Source organism: Eptatretus burgeri, chromosome 18, assembly GCF_056783735.1.
Source record: "Eptatretus burgeri isolate ZD-2024b chromosome 18, Ebu_testis_v1, whole genome shotgun sequence".
NCBI lineage: Eukaryota > Metazoa > Chordata > Myxini > Myxiniformes > Myxinidae > Eptatretus > Eptatretus burgeri.
The window spans coordinates 45,132,237-45,158,452 of record NC_140978.1 but is presented as its reverse complement, the minus strand read 5'-3'; the positions used below and the strand labels follow the sequence as shown (position 1 = coordinate 45,158,452).

Below are 26,216 nucleotides of genomic sequence, written 5' to 3'. Positions count from 1 at the left end.
ACCTGTCAGCATGTGATGATTATTTTTTTTAATGGGGACACTTAAGCAAAGTGTACGTTTATCACCCACACAATATTGAAGAGCTGAAAGAAAGTCGTTGTCAAAAAATTGACCGAATTTCTTTGGAGATGCTATGCCGTGTCATGGGAAACATGCGTGGAAGATTAGAGGAATGCCTGTGCAGAGACGGAGGTCACCTCGAGGATGTGATCTTCAAGAAATAAATGGCATGACATGTACTTTAAGATTGCATATTTGTAATTTGGCAAATACAAAATGTTTATTGAATTACCAAGTTTAAAAAAAAAAAAATCGCCCGTTTCTCTGCCCCACCCTGTACAAGGGGAGTTCACCTGCACAGGTCTCTACTTAGGTTAGTCTGGGATGGATTCTATCAATGGCAACCAACAAACCTAAGAAAAGAATCACCATGTTCGTACATCAGCTACACAAGTCAACAATGCAAGAGAACTTGGAGAAGCTTATGGAGCACCCATGTTTTACTAAGACCATCGCACTCTTTCAGGAGTATTTCTCACCTCCAGTGTGCTGGCGGACCACTTGTACAGTTCTAGGTGTCGTACATTGATATGGTGGGGATACTTCTAGATCTCATCAGAGCATCAAGAGGAGGAGATTGGGTGCAGCATTTGTCCGCCATCCGAGCTACGCTGCCATGGTATTTTGCATATGACAAAATCAACAACAGTTACTACTTCTCAGTGTACTATGCAGAAATGACTGGACTAAGAGAGAATCACACTGATGTCTACTCATCTTCTGGATGGAGGATTCTCTGTGCAGCTGGGAGATAAAAACTGTTTTGGTCGCTTTCCAATTGATCAAACAATTGAAGAGACCACAAATAAGGACACACAAAGAGCTGAAGGAGCCAAAGGATTCAGTCTCAATCCAGGAACCGTCAGAAGATATCACCTCACGGCAGAGTACCGGAGAGTACATGTCACGGCAGAGTACATGTCTGAAACATGTGAGAGGAATGACTCAGCTACAATCCCCTGGTCTAAATAATCCTGATCTTGAACCGTCGCGCATACATAGAGATAAAACATGTCGTCACTCGTTGACCTGCTGAAGAACGAATGGATGAATCCATTTAACAGTCGTCAAACTGAGCTGATCAGCATTTCAACGGCAACAATTGCTCATGTTGATATTGCAAAGGATCTTGAGAGGGCAAAGAAAGTTGGTGAAACGGCCCACCAACAATTTCAAGAAGAGAGGATTGAAACACAGATGGCAAAATTCCATGAGACTCCAAAAGCATCACCTCAAAACATTCACAGACATGAAGAAACAGAAGAATTCTAACATATGAAATAAAGAGAAAAGCAGACCACAAGCTATTCAGCCATATGATGCCAATTGCGAGTAGCAGAAACTTGACTCTGATAAGGTATTGGCCCATTACCTTGGTCGCTGGGTAACTGTGACGAAGCACTGAAAAAAAAAAACCCAACAAGGCAGCATTGGCACAGCAACGTGACAGATGCATCTTCAGTGGAGTCAATTCCATGGCCGTCCACCTGTAGCATCGATGGGATGAGCTTGGTGTAGACTGTAGAAAGTACCCGGTGACAACATGATATTTGCAGAACTATCGGAATCAATCTGTCAGCCTTGCAGATCCGATCAGGAAGTTGGCTTATCGATGTTGTGTTTGATGTGTCGGCCCACAATTCCATTAAAATGGCTGAGAGAGCAAATTGTGGCTCCTAAACGGGTGTTCTCATCAATCATATTGTTCCTGGGCACAGAATAAAACAGTGGAAGTGCCTTTTGTCATCATCAGAGAGCAAAACCAACTTAATCAAATTCATCTCACAGGAATGGCAAAAAAAAACAAAGCTGCGATCAAATCTCCATGACCGAATTATGTACATCACGGGTGTAAAGAAATGCTTCTGTAAAGCATGTGATGCTTCCACCGAAGTTGAAGATCTGGGTTCTTGCCAAGAAGTGGATACTCTTTTGCATGCAAGTTGATGTTTTTGCATGCAAGATATGCTGCATCAGAGTCGAGCTCTTTGGTCATTGTTTTAGAAGACTCTGACGTGTTTATACTTTCTCTGGCTCTCAATAGTGACATTGAGTGCCACATTTGCATCAAGTGCGTTACCAAAAATAAGGAACGAATCAATGATGTAAGCAAAGTTTCTGCAGCAGTTGTTGAGAAAGTATGTAAAGCCTTACTCAGACTGCACACATTCACTAGATGTGAAACTGTCAGTGCATTCAGAGGCCAAGGAAAGCTCAAGGCTCTAAAACTTTTACAGAAAAACACATAGTACCAGCAGATGTTCACCGAAATGGCAGAGGAATGGTCAGTATCCAGAAGCTCGTTCATCGTTCTGCAGGACTTCACGTGCTGACTGTATTCAGCCGGGTCCAAAACAAGCAAGGTTAACAAGCTGCGTTATCAGCTGGAAAGAGCAAAGAGAGAAGACGAAGACTCCGGTCAGCTGCCACCATGTGATGATTGCCTGAACATGCATGCTTTAAGAGCCAACTACCAATCGGCAGTATGGTGCCACAGTCTGGTGAATAATCCAAACATACCAAACCCTGCAGACGGACATTGCTGCACTGAAGAGGATGGCAGACTGGTCATTTGTTGGACGACAGGTCCTCAAGCTCCGGATGTTAGCTTTGAGTTCATGTCATGCAAGTTTTCCAAAAACTGCAAACTTATTGACTGCCAATGCATCATGAATGGTCTAAAATGCACTGCCACATGTAAGCTGCAAAACTGTGACAACATAACTAATGATGGCGTTGTTTAGCCAGATCATGACAATGACACTTCTGAAGACGAAGACTCTGGTGACGATTGTGATTAAGAAAGCGTTTCATCATCAAGGACATAAAGGGATTTCCTTTCTATTGATAATGAGTTACTCTGTTACATCTCCTAACTTATTCACAGAGTTGTTAAGTTTACTGTAATTTGCAAATTGTGCCACATTAATGTTCTGTAACGTGGGGAGTATGGGATGATAAACCGGTGCCAGGTATTTCTATTTGGTAGCCCTCACAGCACACGCTCAACAAAAACAAAACATTCTGGTAAAATGGCTTTCAATATAATCCATGATTTGTGATATTAATAGTGTGTTATATTTATGCAAATAATATAATGTTATATATTTCTCTCCCATAATGTATGTATGTATGTATATGTATATATGTGTGTGTGTGTGTGTGTGTGTGTGTGTGTGTGTGTGTGTGTGTGTGTGTGTGTGTGTGTGTGTGTGTGTGTGTGTGTGTGTGTGTGTATGTGTGTGTGTGTGTATGTGTGTGTGTGTGTGTGTGTGTGTGTGTGTGTGTGTACTTCAGTATTAGCTTGAGGTTTGAATCGATCTAAATTTGCAGAGAAAGCAAGAGAGACAATATTGCTGACTTTAAAATGTTTGCAGATAAATAAGCACCGACAATCTGCTGTTGTGTGGATTTTACGTTGATAAAAGGAACATCCTATAACCTGTTGGTTAACATCATGGATTGTGCTATTTGGTCTGAGAAAAGGATCATGTTTTTCTTAAAATAAAGGCATAAAATATCAAAAAAAAAAGTTGGAAAGCATAATATCTGTTTATTGGTGCTTTTGTCGATTTTGTCTTCTTGAATCTGGTTTCTTGACATAAGCAGGGCACAAAGGACAATCTTAACCATGCTCAGTTCAAACTATTGCCAATATTAACCATAATGTGACACAAATATGACTTCTTGTTCAACAAACAGAATTTTTGTGAACTTTGCAGTTTTTTGGATGTCATCTTGAATTTACCCATTTCTGACAATAAGCTGCCATCTCCACATGGCCAGCAGACAATATGCAATGAGAAGAAAGATCAGTAGGCTTTGCCCCTCAAAATGGTTGCAAAAGGTGAAATTTCAGAAGTGAAGGGAGGAGAAATTTTGGAAGGGGAAGGGAAGGCAGTGTACCGGGGCATTTTCAAATATTGGACATATTACACTGATGATAAATGTCTATTGAACAAAGTGAGCATGCAACTTCCAGACTATCTTCTTGAACATTCCCGAAACAGTTCCACACTGCACTTCTGAACCTCTTGAATGACACGTTTTCAAAACGTTATCTCCTCCTTCACATGCAACCCAAGACTGCAGGGTTAGCATCATTGGCTGAGGATGCAGCTATGCCGTTGATGCCCCTATTAGCACTACACTAGTCCTCATTTCACCAACCTCGGAAGGATGACAGGCAGCGTCAACCTCACCTGGTGTTCATTGAACGGCCGACAGGGGCTCAAACTCAGGACCCTAAGATCCCAAGCCAGCCACAGTAACCGTAAAGCCAACACCGGGCTTACTTTATCATTCAATGTATTGCCTACTCATCCATCAGCAAAGCAATCGGCACACTTTACCGGCCAACTCTAAATGCATTGCTATTCATTTCAAAAGAACACGCCCTTGGAACATGTTTAGTTTGCAAGTAACTTGCTCTTGCTGCTATATTGCAAATGTGATGCCCCAGGGACATGTTCCTTTTCAATAAATACATTACAAGGCAGTGTGTAACCAGAACATGCCCAACAGGGACAAGGAAAAATTTCCTCGGGGCGGGGTTAAGTTAAATGAACAAAAAAACCCCTCCTTTCTAAGAAGTAGGAATTGGTCGACATTGAGGTCGATTCCGGTTAACTACTCGATTACTTTTGACTAAATGGTTGGAATCGTTCCACCCACCACTATTAAGCACTCAAGCAAGCACTCCAATGAAATGGTTGACAAGGAACGGCTGGTTGGGTCATACTAAACACTGTCCGGAGTATCAAACAATGTGCAAAATGGACAAAGAAACACTTTCTTCCGAGTCCGAACTGCTGTCAAGTTCAATTGTGTAGCATAAATCTTGTAATTTGGCTTAGTTTAAGAGATTCTCGAGGTTATGGCATGTGTGGAAATGAAATAAAGCCACGAATGCTGGCATCTCTGGGCATTTATAAGCACTGCAATGTATCCAGCGATTCATGGATATGATGATATCAAATATGTTCAAATTGGACAAATGAACACTTTCCTAGCTGTCGAAACTGCTGTTAAGGTCAATTCTGCAGTTTACATTTTGAAATTTGGTTCAGGTTAAGAGATTCGAGAGATTATCACATTTCAGCTGTAACGCCTATAAATGTCCAGAGAGTTTTATTTTTATGTGGACGTACGATAGAGGGTGGAGGGGGTTTGGGAGTTGGTTGGGGGGGATTTTGGAGGAGGTAAGCATGAGGTGAGGGGAAGGGAAGGCAGATGTGCAGTGGAGCATTAATTACGATTCATACCGTTTCATACTGATTGAGGGGGTGAATGGTGGGAGAAAAGTGAGGGAGTTTTTGAGAAAGGTGAGAAGGAAGCTTGGAGGGGGAGAGTATGATGGTTGCTTTGAGAGGAAGGGGTGAGAAGAGTGAATTGGCACTGAAGTTGGAAAAAAAAGAATGGTTGATGGAAAGCGAACATTCATTGCAAACTGGGGTTTTTTCAATTTTTAGGTCAAAAATGCGATTAAAGACATTTCTTGATGGATGCAATAAAGGCGAATTAAGAGAATGGAGAGAAGAAACCCTGTAACAGTTCGATTTTTTAGGCAAGGTGTGAAGGAAAGGTCGAATTGAGAGCAGTCTGCTGAAATAGAAGAAGAGTAGTGAATTATGATACAATATAGAGAACCACAAATGTGAAAGAGGAAGATGAAACATTATAAGAGATCGTTATTATTATTAATTTTTTTTTTGATAGATTGCATAAGATTAGGTAAAGGAAAGGTTGAAGAAAAAATCACGAGGTGAATGGTGAATTTGGATCGGTAAACGCAGGGGGTGGAAACAGATCACGTAGTTACGGGATTTTGATCCCAAATTCAAATTACAAAGTATTGTCTGTGTACGTCACGTCTGTCATCACACTAATTCATTTTTCAGACACTCATCAAGCAAGGTTGTGAAGAAACACTGGAGAAAGTGTACTGAACTTCCATGGAAGATGGAGAAAGATAGAGGCCTTCATTCACAGCTTGGAGTACTGCTCTCCCCTTTTGGCTGGTGCCCCTGCTTCACACCTTACCCTTCTTTATGCCATGGAAACCAAAGCCTTCAAGATCATTGGAATCTCCTGCGATGAAGTTGAGCATCTCAGCTTGTTACTTTTATATCACAGACAGGTCGGTGACTTCTGTGCATTCTACCGCCTCCTTTTTGGTCTTGCACTGTCTGCCCTCTCTGGACTCTGTCCCTTCCAGGTTTCTGCAAGGTGTACGTGCTCTGGAAGTAACCCTATTCTTGTTAAACTCCCAAAATCCAGGCTCACTGCTCACCTCCACTCATTTGTTCCTCTTTTCTCTCACCTGTGGGACCAACTTCTCCAGTTTGTTCAGTCCCATTCTCCCCTTAAGGATTCAAGTCAGCTGTTCACCACTTGATCATGTCATTCCCCATTCATACTCATGATCTATTCTAGCCTAAATGACTCCATTCACAAGCACTCCCTTTTTTCTAAGTTACTGTTCCCCTCCCTCTCCTTCACCCATTTGTGTTTGTTGATTGATTTGTTCCTTCTATTTGATGCTCACCTTCATCTTAAATTAAGCATCTTAAAGTTTATTTCTGAAAAATTTCTGCAAGAATTCACTTCTCCTTCGAGAGATAGATAACGAAAGAGAGGAAGAGAGAGATGAAAGAAGAAAAAGCAAGAATTAGAATGAATACAGAGAATTGTGAAGAGATAAAAATAAAAAATAAAAAACTAAATAAGGAAAATATAAAAAAATTAAATTAAAATAAAATAAATAAATTAGAAAGAAATGTGAAAGGAACAAAGAACAAAGATGTCAGGAAGAACCCGGACAGACATATTTCAACAGTAACTCCCCAGGCTCAAACGCAGCAACATGGACATGCGACCCGAGGGTCCGTCGTTTACCAGAGGTCCACAACTAACTGTAAAGAGTACACAGATCTTGCGATGCCTCAGGAAGGTGCTATTCAACATACTATCTTCTCAAGCAAATAACTTCTGCTCATAATTTTCCACTGAACTTACATTTTTTAAACGACTGTATTTTGGTTTGGGACTCCATCAAAAAGGACCACAAAATGAACGATTGTGGAAAACTGATTAATTTGAAGTGCAAATCATTGAGCGAGCCAGATGCAACCTTTTCTGTTAACTTTTGTGTCTCAATACAAGACTCAAACATATAATTAAGCATCTTAAAGTTTATTTGTTGAAAGAGAAATGGACAGTCCATTTGAGAATTAAAGATTAATCACCACTACCCGCTTCATGGAAATATATTGTTTCCACCGACACCATGCCTAAAATATGTAGACCCTTTATGAGCCTCAATCTACACCCTCAAGGTCAGCTTTATTTGAAAGGGGAATTCTGGTTTTTATTATTCTTTACATACACGCACAAGTGGAACTTTTATGTCACTTAAGATGATCAACTCACATCTCATATCCAAGTACCAAACATCCAAGGGCAGTTCTAGAGACAGTTACATTGTTTTATAGAAACAAAGATGTTGATCTACGCAAATTCCATGATCCAATACTCGTGAAGAGCTCTTCAACGAATGGTCCGACAGGATGATGCAGATTGGAAGCACACACCTTTGTTATAGAAGTAGTAGTCGTAGTATGATTACTAGTTCGAGTAGCGCTTAAACAAGATCTTGCACTCATATGCCAGTCCATAATGAGACAGGTGCTCCGTCTGTTGATCTCTGCAGGTGTGACCACCTGGATGTCTACACGTCACAGCCTGATTTCAGCCACTCACCAGGTGTATACCTGCATTCGTTGCATTTTTTTTTTACTTCGATCAAAACCTGCATTTTTTTTTCTTTCTTTCGGTGTTCTTCTTTGACATTTTCCTATTTTGGCTTTCATCAGTCACCATCTTACTCAAAATAGGACAAATCCGAGTAAACTCAAACATGGGGAAATTCAAACCCCTGCAATGCAAGTTTTGACCATGTACATTTTTGACCATTTGACCAAACACACAGGGTCCCTCCACCCGCTCAATAGTTCAAGAGGACATCATCAGCTGGAAAGGTCATGGCCTCTGTTTTATGTTTGTAATGCTGTGATAATGGGAGACTTCTTAGAAAAAGGAAATACTGTTAACAAGGAGTATTATTCTGATGAACTGCACCGGTTGCGTGAAGCAATTAAGCAAACGAGGCAAGGGGAAATTGACCCGAGGTGTGCTACTTCTCCAGGACAACGCCTCTCCACACATGGTCCAACTTCCGGTGACTACTGCTGCCAACTGTGGGTATGAACCCACCCTCTGTATTTAGCCTCATCCAACATCTATTTGTTCCCTCACCTGAAAGAAGTTCTCTGGGAATGACAATGCTGTGATGGCAGCTGTAGAATGTGGAGGACTTCGGCGATGGGCACAAAAAGGAGTTCCTCAGAATGATCAAAGCCAAACCAGAGGACCGATGGATGAAGTGCATTGCCAGGAAAGATTATGTTGAGAAATAAAAGTGATTGTACAGGGTGGCCTGAAAGTCACTTTGCCCCCGCTAAATATCTTGCGCCGCCCTCCCTTCTCCTCCAAGGTATGCAGCAACACTGACTCAGGAGAATTATGGAGCGCATACAGACATAATGACTGATTAATTGTTTCAGTTACTGCACAATAAAACCTGTATATTAAAAGAGTTTAAGAACCAATACTTTACTGGGGAACAGTCAAGTGACTTTCAGGTCACCCTGTGCAGTGTTTTCCTTGTTGGGTCACAAACAACCTCATAATAGGTCTTATTTTGTGTTACTCTTTAATTGGAACTCACCCATGGGGTTGAAAGTGCCCCCCGCTCAACTCCCTAACTCCAGGATCACTACTCACCTCCACTAATTTGTTCCTCTTTTTCCCCACCTGTGGAACCAACTTCCACATCCTCTTCAATCTCAAGCCTCCCTCCAGGTCTTCAAGACAACTCTTCATCACCATCTCAGATCGTCTCCAATCCATAACCACGATCTTTTCTACCCTCATTAACCTCCATCCTCACCCCACCCCAATTTCCAGTTTTCTCTCCTGAATTTCCTTCTGTATCCATTATGTCCACCCCATGCATCCTCCCCACACACATTGTTTGTCCACTTCCCAACGTCTTGGCTTTCAACTGTGCTGTTGGTATTGGTTAGGTAACCCCCCCTCTCTTTCTGCTGTTCCATCACGATCCATTCAGTGTATGAGTACTAGCTCTTCAATGAGCCTCGAGAATGTATACAATTTTTTTTTTAAATACCCTAACACATTGGTAATGGTCAAGCAAAATCAGGGACACTTGCATTATTTTTATTTCTTCTGAGCACGACGTGTTGTTAATCAAAAGTACGATGTGAAATTACCCATTTCACCAAAGACAATTAAACGGGAAGCAGTAAGTTGTCCACGACAGTCATCCAGTTTCCAAATGGCATCATGTTTGGGACATACGTAACAAACATCCAGAGATAAAAACAAAACTGTAACATGAACTTGAACCATCCTCCTACATGAAAACTCAACACCTACGTCCAAATTAATCAATTGGTAATGTGGTCATGCCCCCAGCCCAAAGGCCTACTCTTGGATATTTTACATCTACAGTACTGTGCATGATTGCAATGGTACAATGTCCACTCTAATGGATGATGTGCCTCACGATATAACATCACACCTGTGAAACGTCCTTCAGATGGCAGTGAGCACATCGGCAGGACATCACAGCAGCGTTTTTGGTCGAAGTCAAGTACATCCGGGAGGAAACGTTGAAACGGACAGCACAAAAGAGGAGCATATTACTAACTTAGCTATCCGTTCAACACCTTGCATTGACTCCAGTCACAATTTCAGCATCTGCTTGCAACATGAGCACCACAAGCTCAAGTGCCACCTGCCAGCCTTCCAGCTTTGGTGTCAAGGCATCAAACACAGGTGCTTTGAGATCAGAAAAACATCGTATAATGGGTTCATTACGCTCGCATGCAACACTCCTCTCAATAAGGGCTTCGATTTCTACGCCTCCATTGTACATTCCAGTGTTGGCCACAGCAGCAGCAAGATAGCTCCTCCATCCTCGAGCCAATGCACGTAGTACCATTTTATGATGTGCCAACTCATGTCCTCCAGAACTGAACTGCTTAGGAAATGAGACCTGACGGTTAGAGTGTTGAACAGTACCTAGAGTTTGAGACATCTGATCCAAGTGACGAAGGCAGATCATCTCTGTAATCCCCGCACCTGGCAATGCCTTCCCTTCCTTCAGTACCCAAGATAGGCGGTTCACACAGGCCCAAAAAGCATCGTCTAGTGCTGGAAGTTTCACAGACACCGGGCTGCAGAGAACTACCGTCTGCACAGCTGGTTGTACAGTTCGGATGATTATATCAATTTGGTTCTCACTTTCATTGTGCTGTGCCGTGTTCTCCACTTCCACACATCTCCGATTATTTGATGCTGCAAATCCGAGTGAAACTTCAAAAACATCGCTTTCCTTGGCTTGAACAACGTAAGTTAAAACTTTTACAGATAAGACTTCTGACATGGCATGCAGCAAATCCATGCTCATCCGGTCCACGCAAAGTATACCGTGATGGAAGAAGTCAAGCAGAAGACTGGGGAACACTGTACCTTCCACAAATAAAACGTTAACAGAAAGTCCAACCAATGCGGACAGTGCTCTCATGCTCCATTCCTGGTCGCCTTTCATCTTCAAAAAAGGCAACGAAGGTTTTGTGGTCAATGCTCCAATTCCCTCGTCACAATCCTGAGATCTCTCAAGCATTGGCGAGGTGTTGTGCAGGTCAACATACCTGACACCTTTCATCCCTTTGAAACCCAAATGTCTGTGCTGTGGAGTCAAATCACCAGAAAACATGATTGCTCTGATATTACGACCAACTAGTTTTCTGCATGTCGGTAAATTTTCGCATGGGACAGAGGCGATGTATCCATCAACAACATGCGACTCATTTTCACTCCGAGCCAGAGAATGCTTAACAGCAATACAGGATGAGTTGAGGTTTGGATAATGACATTCAGAAGAGCCAAGTTGTTGCCTTGCTTGAATGCTGTACACTTCCATTGCCAGCTTCATGCCGTTTGGATCACCATGGGCAAGACCATGTGCAATAGAATGTAACGTTTTGTTTCGAGCCCATGGAAGCTCACGAGTGAGTGCCATTGTCTGTGAATTTCCTTTGCAAATGACAACTCCGCTTCTATAAAGGTCCCTGTCCCACAAAGTGTATCCTGTTTGGTCCATTTCAGATCTCACAGCGGCACGGGGGTCAGTCATCGATGGTAATAAAGACGTGTCAGATAATTTGATCGCATGAGAGATAATCACGTCCTTGCAACTTCTCAGTCCCTTCAGAGCCGCATTGACAAGGACGTCTACGGGAACAGCGTCTGCGGTTAAGCAGTCGTTGAAAGCGTCAGCCCAAGCCGCTGCCAAAACCATGAGGGAGGTGCAACCACATCCATGAATGCCACGGTAATGCTGCACCGCCTCCGTAAGAAGATGAACACTCGGCGAAGCATCGTCACAGTGCCGCAGAACCTGTAGCCCACTTGCTAACAAGTACGAGTTGCTAAGATCTTCAGCATCGTGAAGGAACTTGTAAAACTTCACAGGGCCGATGAAGGAGAACGCTGGGGAGGCTGCCCTTGAAAGATTTCGGAGCCCAAGATGCCCGGCTGAATTACGAGTGGCTCGATGCATTGACGAGCAAATCCAAGTCTGAGGTACACAAAACCTGTGGTTACAATCGACCATTAACCTCATGATCACAAAATTAAAATAGCCAATGGCACTTCCGTCAATGTACAAAAAAAGAAACCGCATTGGTATTATTTTATTAATGAGATATTTCATAGAACACAATACCCAGTACAGTGTACGAGTTCACAGTTACTTCAATTTAAATAAAATCATGATTTTAACGATTGTTTAAAAAAAAAAACAAATTCCGGAGATTTCATGCTGTCGGAGTCCAGAAGCAGTCCCAGACATCACGCTTAAACACCACCTCCATTGAAGTACAGTGCCGTGATGCAAAACTGGAGGTCTTATGACAAATGATTTGTCTTCTACAGTATTCAAATATGTAATGATTAAATTTTATTAAAATATAGATAGTAAAAATCATAAATAAATCCATTCCAGGTTTTAACGCTGTTTTCCCTCGTGTCTACTCGCTATTACATCACCCTATCGAACACGCTCCATCAGTTCTTCGTGCCTATTGTTTGTGTCCTTTATAACGTCCTCAAAAACAATACGTTTCCTGTTTGGAATAACATTCAATATAAAGAAGCCGTTCCTCGATCATAAACTGATAAGACAGGACGACGTACGGATGGGTTTGAAACGGATTACTTAAACCCGCTCTTCACTTCACGTGTGCGGGATAAAAATCACCTCCGGATCCTTAATATAACGAGAACTGATCTCGCCGGTGAAGGCTGGTATTGATGTGCGTCGGTGGACTGGTAGTGCGGTGGATGGAATCGACACGACGTTAAATCGACGTATGCCAACGTAACCGTCGTGGGAAACAAAGACAAACTGACGTTTCGTGCGCCAACCCTTCGTCGAAACAGAAGAGGTGATCTAAATAACCTGCAGTATTGCAGCTTTAGCAATATCACATCAATTTGATTTTATGAAGTGGGATGTGGAGAAGTGTGATGGACCCTCTCGCCGACATCATGATGACTATATAGAATATAGATAATGTATACGATCACCGACCCATAATCCAGCGAACTACCAGCCCTGCACCGCTCGATCCCCAATGCTTACAGGAACTGTGCACAGGTAGCACACTCACCTTTGAGCAGTGTATTTTGGGTTCGATTTCAGACCCGAAGATAAACTTGGATCAGTACGTCACAGGAAGGGCAAAGCGCGTCGCCCCTCGGATGGATGTTGAGCTGGGCGTCCCGTCTGCCAGCATTAGGTGAAAGACGTTAAAGATGTCCACGATGTCCTTCAGGAAGAGTAGACGAGCCATCATCGACACCATCAACCACAGCAATCACTAATCCTCCTCATCTATCAATCGCACGTCAGGCCTGGCCAACGAGTTCGTGAAAGACTTGGAGCAAAGACTTCCAGAAAGTGGGAAAATAATAATACTGTTACAGTAGTTAGTAGTAGTAATAGTAGTAGTAGTAGTAGTTGTAGTAATGGATTTGTTGCAAAGTGGTTTAGCTGAGATAAACCTGTGCAGGTGAGTATAAAATGAACGTAGCGAGTCGGGGAGAGCGGGATGGAGGAGAGTTGGGACATTAGTTATCATGACGTCATCACATGAAGACTAATGAGGTGATGACGTCGATGTAGAGCGAAACAGAAGATGGAGAACGGGAATAAGAACATGTGAGGAGAAAGACAAAGAGTGTTTATTCTCACAGAGATGACGAACACCTGAGGTACAGCACATTGGTTATTAAAAGGAAAAACAAAATATCGAACGCGACTGGTAAATATAATACACAATGCCGCGTAACATGACATTCTCACAAGAAAACACAAATCCCATGTACGTTCTTACCTTGGTTACCTCGGTGAGGTATGAACTCCGACGTGCAGCAGCACATAGATCGGTCAACTCGTTCCTTCAGTTCATGCGCCCCACATCTCGCATAACCCGAGCGCTCATTGGGCGAGAGCGAATCACGCTGCCACGTCTCAGCCAATGAGCGCGCAGCATCACCAGCGCCTGACCAGCACAGTCCATGAGCCAGTAGGGTTGGTTGGTACCATCTGGGGGGAATAATTCTCATAGTGATTTTTGGCAAGGTATACAACCCTAGAGGTAGAAAATAGGTGATAGCATTGCATCGGTGGTAGCTTATTGTGTGTTATCACCCTGTTTATATGCCTACCCTTAAATAAGCTTTTGTACAAAATGGTCAGTACAAGCAAGGTAAGACATCCTACTTCAACTTAGCAACATTTTTTTTTAATCTGTCAAACATTAACATTGAAATTTGTCTCACCTTTTGCTAAGATCATCTGATTCTCAACAAAAAGTGTTAAACATGCCAAGGTTGAAATTGGTGACACTGATATAAGAGTGTCCATTTCCTGTGTGATAAATCATGTACCACCTTCAGAAAAGTATTTGTCTATCATTTACTGTGGAAAGTAAATAAAAGTTCTGGAACAATATAATTACATGGATGTTTAGCAAATTTATTAAGAAATCCAAAAATCTAAATTTATTTTTTGTTTGTTGTATATTAAGATCAGTGTAGCAAACAATGTTACCCCCCCCCCACCCCCCAAATGAAAAATACCTACTTTGGACGGATTTATGTAGTTTGGTCAATGTCATGATATTTTCGCTGTTATTATTGAAGGATACTTTCCAAGAATCAAACAAAAGTAAATGATAGCATGTTCATGAACAAGATTAATGTTTTTTTTCCCTGTAATTTCTCAAAAAATACAGAATTTCAGGGATTTTAAATACTCAATAATGCACATTTGAAGGTATCAAACAACTGTATTACACAATATAAACCAATAAGACAGTAGCAAGATGGTTAATCATGTGCAATCTGATGAATGAGTCAAAGGTGAAAATGAAACAATCTTCTGTTGTAGAGCATAAAATTACAGAATAGAAACACAAATGTGGTGTTCGACACTAACAAGGCCATTACCTCGACCCAATGTGGTGCTGATAAACATATTGTCTTATAAACCAAAGACGGGTCCTTTGTAGTTTCGAAGACATCTCTGATCATATGCACTGATTGTAAATGATATAAAATGTTCAAGATGAACTTTAAAATCATAATCATTATCCAGTTCTTCAATATCCTCATCTAAACTTTCCCCCATCGTCTGACTCAAAGATGGATGCCTGGTTCTCACGGTCTGGCAGTCTGCACATATCAGTGCATTTCAGTACGTTTGACAAACACACATTTTGGTAGTAAACACTTCCTTTTACAAAATGGGGTTACGAAACAGCTAATAACACACAAAAGACTACCACCAATGCAATGCTATCACATAGTTTCTGACTGTAGAGATGTATACCCTGCCATAAATTGTGATGAGCATTATTCCCCAAGGATGGTACTGGTGGCCAAAAATTACCGGGTCTGGCTCATGGCCGAGCATGCGCATATTTAATAATATGTAATAAAAACAAGTGAAATCCTTCAATACAGCGCGTATGGTGAAGCAAATGAGTACACTAATGTTAAAATATGCAATTTATGCTTTTTCAGTTGAAAAACAATTAAAAAGCGAAACTTAATATTTGAAATGTAAAAATCTTGTTATTATTGTGATAAGCACCTTTATATATATATATATATATATATATATATATATATATATATATATATATATATATGTATATGTATATGTATATATATATATATATGTATATATATATATATATATATATATATATATATATATATATATATATATATATATATATATATATATATATGTATATGTATATGTATATATATATATATATATATATATAAGAGAAGGAATGAAATCGTTCGATACGGCATGGCAGGGGGCCGCAAAAGAATGATAGCATAAGAAGAACTTAGCTTTCAGCGTTCGGCGATCGGCACGAAATGCGATGGTGGGCGGAAATGACGTCTTTCGGCGTGAAATGCCATGGTGGGCGGAAATAACGTCTTTCGGCGTGAAATGCCATGGTGGGCGGAAATGACGTCTTTCATTCGTTCGTACATGAGGGGCGCGTTTCTTGGTTTTTTTTCCGTCAAGCAATAAATTAAATGGTTTTCACATATATAAACATTAGTTTCACAAATTTCCATTGAAATACTCGGGTATTTCCGTCAATTGTTACCATTTCGATCAAGGTTACGCACTGCATCTTCCGGACAGCCGTCATTGGCTGTCTTGAGGCACGTGGGGGGGGGAATGGGGGACACCGGAGACGTGGGAGATGTGGTAGACGCCGGCGGGGACATTTCAAACTCGGTGAAATTTTATACAGTGCCCGCGCTGTAATAAATTGTATTATTTATTCAGCGCATTTTGCCAATGGATACAAGACAATGATTAACCCGCCATTTGTTTTCCCCTCTTCCTGTCCAGGCTGGAGTACCTCAAGGCAGCGTTCTGGGCCTGTTCTTTTTCTGGTTTTCATCAATGATCTCTCAAACTCTCTGGAAAATCCTCTTTATCTCTGTTGATGACTCCACCCTCTGTCGCACCATATGTCATCCCTCAGCAGCTTCTTCGCTCTCTGTCGCATGTAGCAGCTTCTTCGCTCTCTGCAGATCTGGATGAAATCACAAACTGGTGCAACACGTGGAACATGTCTTTCAATCCAGACAAATCTCACATTCTCACTGTCTCTCCAAAAGGACCGTTTGGACCCCCCCCCCCCCATGTACTATCTCAATAATCCTCTTGAAGTCCTTTCATTCAAGCTTCTGGGTCTCATTATCTGCCATAATCTTTCCTGGGAAAGCCACACTTCCAAGATGGTGCTCTCCCCTCTGGGCTGGTGCTCCCGCCTCTCACTTTTTCGGCTTCATGCTGTGGAAACCAAGCTTTTTGGATCATTAGTATCAACTGCAATGAGGCCAAGTCTTTTGGTCTCTTACTATCGCACTGCTGGCAGGTCGGTGGTCTTTGTTTCTTCTTCCATCTCTTATCCGGCCTCATGCACCCCCTTCCGTTTTGTCCGCGATATGTCCCCCTCATATTTCCGCAGGGCGCTCAAAGTCCACCAGCCACAAGAAGCCAACCCACTTCGGGTAAAACTACCATAATCAAGAATCACTGCTCACCTTCACTCATTTGTTCTTTTTTTCCATATTTAGAACAAACTCTCACACTCTCTTCAATCCCACTCTTCCCTCCAGGTCTTCAAAACAGCTGTTCACCACCATCTCTTATCTTCCCCCATCCAAAACCATGATCTTTCCTACCCTCGTTAATCCACCCCAAACCCACCTCCTTCAAATTCCCTGTCATGTAAGGACCTCAAAGTCCCTGTAATGTCCATCTTGTTTCCCTGTGTATCCCACTCCATCCCACTCCCTTCTGCAGATCTCCTCATGTCTGTTACTCACTGTTTGTGCTTCACTCTCCCACCCTTCTTGTCTCCTGCTCCCTTTGTTTTACGTCCTGTGTGTTCACTCTTATGTGAGCCTCGACATTGTATCACTTTCAAACTGCATCCCAGAAACAACTGCCCAGGATGTGCATAAACACATACATTCTAACTCCACCGCACATGTGCTGAACAGTACACTGTATTTCCATTCGTACTTGCCACTTGCAAAGTAATTTTACATTTTTTTTTTTAAAAACAACCCTCCGTAATGAGTGCCAAGAGATGAGGTAGAGGGTGCTTTTGCAGAGAGACGGATCATTTCACTGCAAAACAAACGGCCGGTGACGACGTTCTGCGAGAACATGGGTTGAGCTGTCCCGAGTTGCGGTTTCACGATGTGTCAATGGGAAATTGCGTTCCGACTACGGAACTAAAGATTTACAAGCGATTCTCGGGAACGCAACTCGTTCGTACCAATTTGTTTTAGTCTGAAAATAACATAAAACGCACTCGCTCTCAATTTCCAGGATTTTCCAGGACCGTCAGTGAAACTTTCCAGGCCTGGAAAAGCGTGTTGGTTAATTCCATGACTTTCCAGGATTTCCATGACCAACACAAACTCTGAATGCCCTCTGCTGGTTAGGGCAGGAATTAGCAATTAGTTCAGGGTGCCGGCAATAGCTCGCCTACTTTTCATGAAGAACACACCGTGGGGTCTTTAATGTTCACCAAGTCGTGCCGGTAGATGGGACACCTAGTTTAACATCCATCCAAGAGACGGCACACTCATCGATGAATCACCTTGTCTGTAAAACACCGGGAAAACAGTTTATAACTTGGTTGGGATTCAAACCCAGGATAGATGGATTAGAGCGAGTGTGTGTACTTAGATTCACACATTTACATTCACACCTGAAATTTGACACATATATATCTTCCATCAAAGCAAAGTATCATGTCCTGTGTGCCGTCTGTCCGCTCAGGAATTATTTAGTGAGGGCTGCGCATCTTCTTCTCGGCCTGGCTTTCCCGTTTCCCTCCCTCCAAATTTAATTATTATGGAATTCCCACAATTATATTTCTCCTGTAGATCCAGACTCCGATTGGAAATCTGTGTAGTTGTAAGGGAAGAGCACACTGAGACATGCTGTGCTGCGAGATGTGGCTATAAGAAAGCAGTGTCGCAGGTGGCACCACTCGACTTAGAAAGAGGGACAGTCAGCATGAATAGTACAAGTTCAGTTCAACCCGAGAAAGAGACGGTTGAACACTGGTGTGTTGGCAGACATCAAGTGCAAACAGTTAAGCATGGCACACTGGCAGAGACAGTTCCGTTCATTCCGTCTGGAAGTCAGTGAGAGACGCAGTGACTGAGGAGTGAGCAGTCAGTTGCTATCAAGTAGCCACTTGGAGAGTCACCATCAAGTCATGGGTAGCTTGGCAGGCTGAAGTCCAAGCCGTGTTGACATCAGTGGAACGAACCCACCTGGACTGCCCTTAAACTTTAAGCTCAGACCGTCAAGCCATCTCCCTCTGTCATCGACCACAAGACATGCTATTTTCCTTCCGTCCATTACTTTTCCATTAGGGCTGGCAGAATGGCCTCAAAGTATGCACTCTGGCCACTAAGCTTTCTAGCCTGGGTTTGCATCTCAACCTTGCAATGAACTATCATCCTGGTGCCAGGCAGGATAATTCATAAATGTGCGTTCCGTCCTTCGGATGGATGTTGAACTGGCGTCCCGTCTGCCAGCATTACTCGGTGAACATTAAAGATCCCACAACATCCTTCGTGAAGAGGAGGCGAGTGTTCACCAGCACGCTGAACAAATTACTAATTCCTGCCATAACCAGCAGGGAGCACTGCATCAGCAGCACAGCCACACCCCCAGCAATGATGTAAACCAGTAGCCAAAGGTTGCATACAAAATGACAATTACCTCTCGACTTACTTACTTGGTTATTTTGGTATACTTCCTTCACCATCCTTGCAGACTTGGCTCTTGCTTGTACAGGCCCATGACCACAGCAGCAATTTGTTTACCATTGTTAAATATTGGTCTTCATCTTATGTGAAGACCCACCAAGCTTGTGCCTGATTAAAATAGAATTGTACTTCATTTTGTTGCAATCATTTGATTGTCTTTCAATTAAATTATTAAATCATTTCAATTAATAATTAATCAATTATCAAGTCTTTCAATTAAACATTGGCATGGCGATGCTTTCTTGTTCCGACATCGAAGGGGTGTCAGGGAGCGGTGACCGTCAGGATTTGGTACAAGCTGGGACATTCACACCTAACGGTTCAATTTGACAAGACCAAGCCCCATCTGTACGGGGAGATTAGTGAGTGCTCACCTCGTGTGCCCTCTCGTAAACGAGACGATTGTTTTTGCACTACTTCATTGCACTTCTTGGTGTTGCGGCATGACATGACAGAGTGCCACTCCTATGCAAGATGGTTGGCTGAAGATTAAAGAATTTGTAATTTGCTCAACACGCCGATTCGTGAAAGACGTCGCGCAATCGTCATCCTCCAACAACCATTGCCGACATCCGGCTTAACGTCCTTCCGAAGGCCACCTAAGACTGAAGATTAAAAGTGCTAGTTTGAACCCTTCCCCCTAAAGGCTATTTCTGTGTTGTGGAGACCTCTCTGATAACGTGATAGCTTTCACAGAATTAATTAACAACACCGATGAAGAACTCAAAGACCACTTATGGCTTTATTTAAATAGTCACTCAGTTAAATAACTCATAAGGCTCTAAACAAGAATACAAGGGGCAAACAAAGATCCAGAAGATTTTTCAACAAATTCCGCAAATATCATACCAGGTACGTACTGTACTGCCAATCTGAGATCTTGGCAACAAAGGACCTGAGAACAATCTGGTAATTAAGAATAAAACAATGAAAAGGGTGTCATTTCCCATGTACTGAAGTCTGCCTGCTCGGCACTCCCTCCTTCAGCAAATTCATCGTTTCTTCGAGCCTGTGTGGAATATACACATCATGACACCCAATCAATGAAAGTGTCTATTTGTGTGAAGGACCTTTCCAAAAGAAAGAATCTCTGCAGTTTCATCTCACAACTTCACATACCAAAGATTAAAAAAAAAAAACTTCTGCAATCTACAACCGACTAATTACTCACATCCGGCTCACTCTGACATCTTGGGATTCTTCATTTCCCGTTCTTCCTCCTCTCTATGAATGACAAGAAAAATAAATAAATAAAGAAACCTTCACAGGTCAGAAACTCAATTAGAAACTAGAGAGTTCAAACACCTTACCATGTTCAGGTAGTCATGTTCAAGTGTAATCTAGGTTAACGAGAGTAGCTCTTGGCACAGTCTTGACAAACAAGGACATGGGCGGGTTCTGCGAGCGGCAAATCTGATTGGTCGAGAGGATGTAAAATGCTGTAATATTTTGTCAAAGTACGACTAAACGGAAGGGTTTTGAAAGTGCCCAACAAGGTGATTTGTGTTCTAGTGTTCAAGTATATAATTCAACATGAAGAAAATTAGGGCTGTTAAAGTTTCAGAAAAAAAATAAATACTGTATATATATATATATATATATATATATATATATATATATATATATATATATATATATATATATATATATATATATATATATATATTCGGAAGTGAAAAATTATACATCACATGATCTGGCACATTACATCAGTTATTTGTGCCTGTTTGTGTCCTTTATGATGTCATTAAAAGTAATAAGGTTCCTGGTTGGAATGATTTACAATTTTGGTTGACTGTCAAATTGGCAGAGTATTTAATAAATAAATAAATAAATAAATCACACCCGTGTCCAAAGGAAGTGACAGAAAGGTTCTTCTTTTTTTACGGATGGATAGATGGAAGGACAAACCAAACATTGAAGTGGCTACACCGCTTAAAAAACGATTTGTTAGGGTCTTTCACTCCTAATCACTCCTCTTTGTGTACGTGTGGTCGGGCCAAATTAAGACAAGGTACGGAAAACTGCAGGTTTTGTTTACTGATTCATGTTCAAAACAGAACATTCATTCAAATCAAGTTGTTCCTCGATCATAAACTTGTGTTTGTGGACGGACAGACAGACAGACAGAAGTGCACAAATTGCTTAACACCGCTTTTTGCTTTGCGTGTGCGGGGGTGACAATGGTTATATGATTCATACAGCAACAAGAAGACTCGTATTAAAACAAGTGAGTTTTTGTAATTAAAATAGTCAATGACCAGGTTAATGCCAAGACAGTTTTTGATGCTTTTATTGGCAGAATGATCATTGTTAAAAAGTAATTCTGTGATCAACGATCGACGCTACATACAAATTTATGTAACTAGAAACACCCACTCCCTGAAGGAGCATTGGCAAGTCGTCTCCCCCTCTCCCCCCCCCCATGATGGAGGGGGGGAAGGGAATGTGCCCATGACCCAACGCTGAGTACTGCCAAGACATGCAAAATTTGGTGGAGATCAGGCCAGCACTGTTTTTGGTTTTTTTTTTCTATGATTTTCAGACGTACGTACATACTCGTATACGCATAAGTGCCTTATTTAATATAGTTGGATGAAAAGGCAAAATATTAATGATTTGTGATGCGAGATATTTCCAGAGATGTTCATGTAAATCTTATAAACAACCTGTGCAGGTAGGATAGCCTATTCACTGAATCTGAGAGGTGCTTGCACCTCAGAGCAGTCTCACCTGCATGGGTTTAACTGCAAACTGTCATATTGGTGTTTCCCATCCAGGGCGATACATCAATGTGTCCGCCATCCCTCAGATGGACATAAGGCACAGTCTATGCCGGCACCGGTCGTTAGTGGACATTTAAAGATCCCACGTTGTCCTTCGCAAAGGAGGAGGGAAGTTATCACCGGCACCTGGACTGGCCAAATTGCTGCACTTTAAATCGACTGTCCTGTGTCGGATTGGTGACTCATCCAGGATCAGTTCTCGTTAGTCGAGAAACAGTTGTCAATGTGTCGGGGTACTCTTTAAAAAGTATGGGCCTCTTTTTTATTATTTTATAAACAAACTTATGAGGCTGCCGTGCAAGTGAAGGATTAAATGGGGCTAAAGGTTGCGAATGAACAACTGCACTCATCATGTTAGACAAGGTGTTGAGCATTGTGCAAATTATACTTACCACCGATGCAGGACAAACAACAAACGACGACAGAGAGACACGAGACAAAGCAACAGTTACTGCTAATCGTTACAACGAACTGTGGAGTGCGCCATTTTTCATTCTCATGAATAGCACGCATTTCATCGACAACAATCGGCTGTGGATAGCTTGTAATCATCACCATTTCCCTGAAGCATGGAAAAGGTCAAATCAATCACTGCTTATTGGATTCATTACGAGAAATCGGGGCATAGGCTGACTTTCTTGGCCAACCAGTCTATCATGAACAGCAATGAGCATGCCCAGGTTGCTTTGTCTCAAACACACAAAACTGTCAGGTCATAAATCACCAAATAAGCTTTACATGGTCAGGCAATAAAACTGGTAATACGTTTTATACAATGTCTCAATTACCAGGGATTTAACACCACAAGTCAAGCTGAACCATGCAGTCAAATCAACTTAACCGGCACCCTTTCCAGCTCATCTTGCTGTGACTACAAAGACGTGTCGTGTGATGTCATCAAGATGGCTGATCCATTCCTCTACCTGACTGCTGGGATGGGATTGGGGTGAAAGGGTAGACGATTGAATATCCGTTGCTCTCAAGTTTCTGGCCTGTTCACTTTTTTTCTCACCAGTCATCGTTTCTGGGGACAGCATGTCCTGCGAAAGGTAATGGAGTGAGAAAAAAAGTTTGACATTTTAACAGCACTCATCAACTGCCCGAGTCAAAAGGAGGAGGAAGTGGGCAGACGCTTGGACAAATAGAAAGCTTTGTGTGCAATCTTGGTTTGTTGAGGAAGGCAACCTGACTACTATATTTATGGACCAGTATCAACATGATTCCAGTAAACTTTGCTGCTGTTCAAATGGCAAACTGAAAATAAAAATTAAAGTGGGATGTTACAATCAATAGAAAAACATAAAGAAGTGTGAAAGAGTATAGAGCCATGCCTGTATAAGCATCAACTGGTTCTCCAACAAGGCCACACGATTCAAAAGGGTCTCCCAGGACGTCCTTTTCACAAGCATCATCTCATGAGCTGCTCCCTCTCTGTACTCAGTCTGAGGAAGGTCCTTTTTATGATTGGTATCAACAAGGTTAATCAAGTGTTCATTAGGCCCTGTTTTTAGCCTCGTGTTTTCAGGTCCAGGCCCCTTGCCAAGCACTTCATCAGCAGCACCAGGGTTCTCAAAAGGAGAAATGGATTTTTCTTGACGGATTTGATCAAGGACATTTGTGTGTCCTTGGGACAGACATTCATCCATCTGGTTTCCATTCCACAAGCACCTCTCATTGCCATGGTCTTCCCTTTTCCCTCTGTCATCTTCAAAGTTTCTAAAATTTTCTGCGCTAAGGCACTCATTCTGTTCTTTATCTTCTTCAATGTCATCCATATCACTCCAAACAACCCTTGGACCAAAATCAGTGCTTTGCACATGTTTGTACACGCGAACACCAAAATCTGCAGTGTTTTTGCTGACAGCGTCAGAAACTTCATCCCCGACTTGGGAGGCCGTGGTGCTGGGAAACCCTTCTCGCAGAGGATGGTTAAGTGTACTGGGCTCTTCGTCACCAAATTCCTAGGGGGAAAAATAAAATTGCTCTGTGAGAAGGTGAGCATCAATTCAAATCACCCGAAAATGCATGACAATGATCACTAGAGACCTTACATCGAGGAGGATGACTTGTGTCTGCGGAGGAACCGAAGAATGAGACGGGGCAGTGTGTCGGACAACTCGAGGCATCCAATGATCTGCCTGCAAAGCACAAAGAAAATAAATTATTTGGGAATGCCTTTCGAAGAGCAAAAAAAGTACAAAAATAATGGTCGACAAAATAACTGGTAAACGAGTGAAAAATTAAATTATATCGACACAAGTTATACATATTGTTGTGGTCGTCCGGTCTCCCAGTTACCCGGTCCGAATCCGGCGAGTAGCCTCAATGCAACCGTAATGGTCGACCAATTTGGGGTCTTCCCCACCAGATTACGTGTCTCTGCCATGATACCATATGGATTGGAGGTTTGGATCGACCGAACACGACGCCAATTAGGCAACACATGGTGTATGCTAATTAGGCCTGATGATGTGCGACACAGTCCAGGTGTGCAGCATTGAGAACCGCTGCCAAGTAATCCCTTAATGGTCCTTTCCTTAATCACTCAATGAGAACCATTGCAGCCAGATTCACCCTGAGACAAAGTACATTTAACGAGAAGGGCACTCAGTAGAGTACAAACCTCTCCAACGCAATGCTTGATCCATGGGAACATATTGGGCCAAATAGTTTTGAAATATCATGCTATATATACACATCACATTTGGCCCCATCTCTCAACAGTGAAGAATCACTTCAGAAATTAAATAATTATCGTATATGGATCCGGATTTGGATCATCACCAAAATCAAATCAGTTCGTCCTTGTCACACACCCAACCTGCCCACCAAATTTCATCCGAATCCGTCCACAACTTTTTGAGATATCGTGCACACAGACAAACAAACAAACAACAAAAAGACGCCGTGCAGAGCACGATACTTGCAAAATCCATAAAACAAACTTAACCTCAAAAATAATTGGCTAGTTGAATTCAGTGACCTGAGATATAAATCCTCTTCAAATTTTAAGTCAATCGGATGAAAATTGAGGATTTCAGAAATACCCCCTTAGTTGTTGACCTTTTGACCTCAAAAACAATAGGCTTCTTCCCTATGATAAACTCTACCATGTGGTGAAGTTTCGTGAAGATCGGTTTAAAATTGTGACCTGTAGGCGATAGACAGACAGACAAATAGACAGACACACAATAACAAAATCAACTCACTAATGTACTTGAAAATCTTCGATTTTGCAAGTGACAAACAAGGGTAAAAACAACCTCCTTCCACCTTTGGTGGCAGAGGTAATAAGTAACAAAATGGTCATGGGGAGGAAGCAATACAGTGTGTAATAAATCGATGATCCCTTAATCCTCCAACGATATGTGCCCATGAACCAACAAACAAACGAGATTACATAATTAGCCTATGCCTTGGGGCCTGAACAGTCACACGATGTGAGATAGACAAAATGGGAAGGACAAGACAGAAGAGAGTTGTCGGGACAAACCCGACAGTCTGCGGGATAACTCCCCCCCACAATCCCCATTTATGGAACCTCAAGCCAGAGAATACACCATGTGGTTCCCGTGGTGTCTGGCCCAGAGGAGAGAGGACGAGGGGACGAGGGGAGAATGGGGGGGGGGAGAATGGGGGGAGAACGGGGGGAGATCGGGGGGGAGGACGGGGGGAGGACGGGGGGAGGACGGGGGGAGGACGGGGGGAGGACGGGGGGAGAACGGGGGGAGAACGGGGGGAGAACGGGGGGAGAACGGGGGGAGAACGGGGGGAGAACGGGGGGGAGAACGGGGGGAGAACGGGGGGAGAACGGGGGGAGAACGGGGGAGAACGGGGGGAGTACGGGGGGAGTACGGGGGGAGTACGGGGGGAGTACGGGGGAGTACGGGGGGAGTACGGGGGGGAGAACGGAGGGGGAGAACGGGGGGAGAACGGGGGGAGGACGGGGGGAGGACGGGGGGAGGACGGGGGGGGAGAACGGGGGGGGAGAACGGGGAGAGCAGACAGGGGAGGAGAGGACGGGATGCGGCTCTTGTCAGAACGGAGGGCTTCTCTTGTGCTGATTCCAGGAAACTCCTCCATTCCCATCCGTGCACCTGCCTTTACAGCCTCTGGCCCATGCGACACGGATGACGAGTCATGCCCCTCACTTCTCACTCACCATTGGATGCTGCTTCGATCTGGTGGGCAGAGCTCTCTCTCCCTCCATGATCTCCGACCCCGAAGCCCTGAGACATCATGGGCCAGTTATGATGGCCCGACAGTGTTTGCTGTCAAAACATGGGCCACCAGCCTAGCAAAGCGCAAAAAATA

The 26,216-nt window shown here is 42.7% G+C and overlaps 3 protein-coding genes across 8 annotated transcripts in view; all 3 read right to left on the bottom strand.

Moving 5' to 3' along the window:
* NSDHL (NAD(P) dependent 3-beta-hydroxysteroid dehydrogenase NSDHL) overlaps positions 1-13,698 on the bottom strand; it is a 41,211-nt gene extending 27,513 nt beyond the window's left edge. The window contains exon 1 of one of the 2 annotated variants that reach the window (XM_085863449.1): positions 13,608-13,698. The gene's annotated coding sequence lies outside the window, so the exon portion shown is untranslated. Of the gene's footprint in view, positions 1-12,881; positions 13,021-13,607 lie in introns of those variants that run through there. The other variant, XM_085863448.1, reaches the window with a different exon arrangement.
* BBS12 (Bardet-Biedl syndrome 12) lies at positions 9,347-13,040 on the bottom strand. Its single transcript, XM_085863442.1, has 2 exons — positions 12,882-13,040; positions 9,347-11,788 (listed from the first exon to the last, which is right to left on the bottom strand). The coding sequence occupies exon 2, from the start codon at positions 11,768-11,770 to the stop codon at positions 9,866-9,868; it is 1,905 nt and encodes a 634-aa protein (XP_085719568.1). The 5' UTR covers positions 11,771-11,788; positions 12,882-13,040; the 3' UTR covers positions 9,347-9,865.
* Positions 13,699-19,839: 6,141 nt separating the features above from the next.
* Positions 19,840-26,216, bottom strand: part of CEP44 (centrosomal protein 44) — a 30,974-nt gene continuing 24,597 nt past the window's right edge. For all 5 annotated transcript variants that reach the window (XM_085863445.1, XM_085863444.1, XM_085863443.1 and 2 more), the window contains 5 exons: positions 23,954-24,040; positions 23,234-23,863; positions 22,826-22,942; positions 20,288-20,340; positions 19,840-20,125 (listed from right to left, as the gene is read on the bottom strand). In XM_085863445.1, coding sequence (XP_085719571.1) covers positions 20,056-20,125; positions 20,288-20,340; positions 22,826-22,942; positions 23,234-23,863; positions 23,954-24,040 — 957 coding nt within the window. In that variant the 3' untranslated portion in view covers positions 19,840-20,055. The remainder of the gene's footprint in view (positions 20,126-20,287; positions 20,341-22,825; positions 22,943-23,233; positions 23,864-23,953; positions 24,041-26,216) is intronic.